The 5,000-nt window shown below is 42.7% G+C and overlaps 1 protein-coding gene across 1 annotated transcript in view; it reads left to right on the forward strand.

Annotated features, from left to right (window-relative positions):
• LOC143026109 (galactosylgalactosylxylosylprotein 3-beta-glucuronosyltransferase P-like) overlaps positions 1-5,000 on the forward strand; it is a 41,129-nt gene that overhangs the window by 34,421 nt on the left and 1,708 nt on the right. Inside the window, exon 8 of the mRNA XM_076186112.1 lies at positions 4,126-4,290. Coding sequence (XP_076042227.1) covers positions 4,126-4,290 — 165 coding nt within the window. The remainder of the gene's footprint in view (positions 1-4,125; positions 4,291-5,000) is intronic.

Raw genomic sequence — 5,000 nt, forward strand, 5'->3', positions numbered from 1 at the left:
TCCCTGCCATGAAATTTTCCTTTAGACGTCCCCTTCGTCTCCTCTATCGACGCCTGTCTCGTATGGAGATAGCCATGCAAGTAAGATCAACATCCGGGACTTGTGTCACTTGTCCATATCTTCGGAATCGACGCTCACGAATCATACCGGTGACAGGACTTGGAGTCTTGGGGAACGGTAGATGGTTTGGCGCAGTCATGCCAGTGTTATTCCAAAATTCTACGAAGGTACTTTGTCCTAAGACGTCGAGACGCTTCTACGTGTTAACATTCAGTGTCTATGTCTCACACCCGAACGGCAAGACAAGGAGTACAAACGACTTGAAGATTCAGATCTTTGTACTTCTGTATAAATGTCGACAATACAATATGTGCTATGGCGGACGTTTGAGAGTTTTCTTGATATGAATCACCAAAGTGCGTAAATTCTTCCAAGACCTTAGTGTCCTCGTCATAGATTGAACCGTGTCATTCAGTACGTCCTTAACCTCTGAACCTCATAGTCTCGACTTCTTGTGCAGTGACTCGAGGGGTGCAACCTGGTGTCCTCCAAAGATTCGACAAAGACACGGTCAGTGACTTTAATGTTACCAGCGGATGCTCCGCAATGACAGTCATCGATGGCTCTGTCAGGTACCAAGGCCATGCAGGTGTTGATAAATGTTGAAGGACACATCCTTACTTCACTTCTGAATTAATAAAAAAAGAACATGATTCAGAACACAGGGTCAATCATTTTCGCTGGAATTCCATATATTCACAGATGATTCCAGAACACTCCACGATGCATTGAACCAAACACCTTCTCGAGATCGTCAGAGTCTGCAAGAACTCCCCAGTTGAAACCCACACCAGCGCTCCACAAGCACACAATTAGTTATTGAATTACCTGTCGTAAACCCAGAGTGTTCAGACCTATGAAACTCTAGCAAATGGGAACAAACTTGAACCAGCAGCAGATGGGGATGTACCTTGCCAGGCACACTGAAGAGTGCAACACCGCAGCAATTCTTGCAGACCTGTCGGCCCCCATTTCCTTTCCAGACGGAGACATCCAGGCCCTTTTCCAGTCAGAAGAAAAAGCCACGGGACTGCCAAACGGTGTAACCTATGGGGGGAGGGGATCACACTGGGTTATTTTTCCTCCAACCTTCGATTTATCGACGGTACCGCCCACCTCCAGAACTTTTCCGCTGTAAAATCACTATGACTATTTTGTTTTCTCAATAAAAGTACACAAAATGTTATTCAATATGCTGCAGGAAATCTATTTTCCTTCAGCATCTCCTATTCCTTCCCGAAAGCTGCTGGCTGGAAATTTGCTCCAACAGTTGAAGGAAAATTGTCCCAATGTGATAACGCCTTTACTCGCGCTGACGTTGCAGATGCCAGTCACCTTTCCACCCCTCAAACTTCCCAGCCTCTCTAACTTCACTCAGAGAGGGGCGGAATTTCGTCTATTGGTCAATTGACCGTCGTCACAACCACGAGGAACCTGGCCACTAGGAGGGTCAGTCAGGTTCACCTCGAAGTGAGTTCGAGTTGATGTGTATCTGACCCAATATAGGTCCTACTCGAACTCCGTCCTACTCGAAACAGGTTAAACTCGAACTGGGTCTTACATGGACAGATTCGGCTGTCCAGAAAGCCTAATTAGGTCGTTCTCTGACCCTAACTTAATCTGGATTTGACTCCAAGCCCTACTTAGCGGGTTAATGTCCAGCTGTGCTAACCATCTTCGTCTAAAATCTAATTAGCCTCGTCTAACTTTCGGTTAATCTCGTCTGAGGCTACGACAGGAGACGCTTAACTGTGGCTAAAGCCGACGCTCTAGACGACTTTTTTTACTCCTTCCGTGCCGAGTGGATCTTTTAATTCTATTCTGGTTGCCGCCAGGCGATTTTATTAACCTCGAAGGCACCCCAATCCTTTTCATATCAAAGGGTGTGCGTATGTGTTAATCGTTGGTGGTCCGATGCAGGACCACCTGCTTATCCCCTCCGGGACGATGCAGCCTTTGTGCCTAATCTCGTTGGCTCAGTTCGGCTTAATAAGGTTGTACAGTGTGTGCGCGTGTATGTGTGTGTGTGCATGTGTGCATGTGTGTGTGTGTGCGCGTGTATGTGTGTGTATGCGCGCGTATATATATATATATATATATATATATATATATATATATATATATATATATATATATATATATATAAATATATATATGTATATATATATATATATATTGTGCGTGTGTGTGTGTGTGTGTGTGTGTGTGCGTGCGTATATGTGCGTGTGAGTCCACAATTACATAAGGACCTGTTCACACTAGCGGTTTGAACTGCGCCGGTTCAATTACATTGTAAGTCATTGGAGGCATTCATACACAACCGCGCAGTTTTTCCTTGACTACGCGGTACCACCGCGGTTTCCGCGCGGTTCAAACAGGGCCTTTACACAACAAAGGATCCCCTTTTTAAGGAAAATAAAAAGGTTAAACAAAGGATAAGCTATCTCGCTCTCTTGGCCTTTTTCTTCCCACACACCTGCGCTTCCCTCCGCCTCCACTCCCTCCACCTCTATACCTCCATTCCACCTCCACATCCACTCCCTCCACCCTCTCCACCTCCACGTCCTCCTCCTCCAGTCCCTCCACTTCACTCCTCCTCCACTCCTCCTCCACCTCCACTCCCTCAACATCCTCCTCCACCTCCACTCCACATGCACATCCACTCCCTCCACCCTCTCCACTTCCACTCCTCCTCCACCTCCACTCCATCTACATCCTCTTCCACCTCCACTCCACCTCCACCTCCACATCGTCTTCCTCCATTCCCTCCACCTACACTCCCTCCACATCCTCCTCCACCTCCACACCACCTCCACATCCTCTAGCAGCTTATTTCATCGTGGAAGGCTTGTCAACAGTATCTATGGTGACCCATCCGTTCCGGGTGGCACTCTTCACCTTACCTCACCTGCCGTCAGGCGATTTTATTAACATTCGATACGACGGGACACTCTATTTTGTTCTCGCGTGACTTGTGGAATGTCTTGGATAATCAGTGGAATGTTTCCTCTATCCTGTAGAATGTCTTTCTTCTTTTGTGGAAGTCTCCTTGTGGAATGTCTTGTTTTCTGTAGATCTTTTTTAATGTTATGTGGAATGTCTCTTGCAGTCTGTGGAATGATTATCATGAATAGCAAAATATCTCTTGAAAGGAATGGCATGCCTCGCGTGTCTCTCTGTGGAATGTCTGTATCCTGTGGAATGTCTCTTATAGTCTGTGGAATGACTATCATTAATAGGAAAATGTCTCTTGAAAGGAATGGCATGCCTCTCATGTCTCTCTGTGGAATGTCTCGTGCAGTCTGTGGAATGTCTCTATCCTGTGGAATGTCTGTTACGGTAAAAAATAAATCTTGTATAAACTACATATTCATACCATAGTACCTGCTTGTATTTCTTCCACTGTTTCATTCGGGAAAAAAAAAAAAATGAAAATAAAAATAAATAGATAAATAAAATAAAGTTGTTCATCTATCTATTCATTCATTTATTTATCGTTTCATTTGTTTCTTTCATTATTAATCTTATTTATTAAAAACAAATATGGCCTCGTTTTGAATCTTTCATTATTTATTCTATTCATAAAAACAAATATGGCCTCGCTTTGAATCTTATTATTTTCTTTTATCAAAAAATGGCGTCGCTTTGAAAATATCATTATTCTTTTTTCTTATAAATATGGCTTCGCTTTGAATCTTTCATTATTCTTTTTATTCATAAAAAAAATATGGCGTCGCTTTGCAACTTTCAATATTTATTCTATTCATAAAAACAAAACAAATATCCATCTATCATCATTCATTTTATTCACAGAAAGAAATAATTTTATTTATAAAAGCGGACATGGGTTCGTCTTGCATCTAATTCATTACATTAACGAAAAAGCAAAACATGGCTGTCGTTTTGCACCTTTCAATATTAATCCTATTCATTAAAAAAACAAATATGCATTTATCATTATTCATTTTATTCACAGAAAAAAAAGTATTTATTAAGGCAGACATGCATCTACCATTATTCACTGCATTAACGAAAAAACAAACAAACATGGCCGTCGTTTTGCAGATCTACGTGTGGCACACACAGACGAAGAAGAACTTGCCGGCACAGAACCACCTCCATTTGTCCAAGTACGACGACACTAACCTCAAGTTCCTGAGGAACAGAATCATCGTCAACATCACTGACGACGGCAAGCCGCCCCCGAAGTCTGGCGCCAAAAATCCCAAGGTGGGTGGGTTCGGGTGGGAGGAGAAGGTGGTAAACTCGCCTCTACTAAGTTCTAGCGGTGGTATTCTTAAAAAAAAATCTTTCCTTTCCAAGGATTTATATATGTAAGGAAAGATTTATATAAGGAAATAATTTTTTTAAGAATACCAACGGAGGAGTCTTACGGTGGTATTCTTAAAAAAATTCTTTCCCTTCCAAGGATTTATGTAAGATTCATATAAGGAAAGATTTATATAAGGAAAGATTTTTTTTAAGAATACCACCGTAGGAGTCTTACGGTGGTATTCTTAAAAAATTCTTTCCTTTCCAAGGATTTATATACATACATACATACATATACCAAGGCTTTTTTCTCCCTTACCAGGGTGGTAGCCAAAAAGGACAAGGCACAAAAACATTCCCACCCATTTCATCCCCGAAAGCACTCCACACACCTCCACCCTCCCTCCCATCTTAGCACCTCCTAGATGACGGGTCATCCCTGCACCCTGACCACTTCCCTGGGTCGGAAGCAGTGTCGCAGGACACAGCACATCTACAGCAAGGCCGCTTCATTAAATCGGCGACCCCCCCTCTCCGTCCCCCCAGGATTTATATGAGATTCATATAAGGAAAAATTATGTAAGGATTTTTTTTTTTCAAGAATACCATCGAAAGATTCTTACGGTGTCCGTAAGTTACGATGTCCGTAAGTTACGATGTCCGTAAGT

Source organism: Oratosquilla oratoria, chromosome 1, assembly GCF_046742065.1.
Source record: "Oratosquilla oratoria isolate Oo_2021 chromosome 1, ASM4674206v1, whole genome shotgun sequence".
Lineage (NCBI taxonomy): Eukaryota > Metazoa > Arthropoda > Malacostraca > Stomatopoda > Squillidae > Oratosquilla > Oratosquilla oratoria.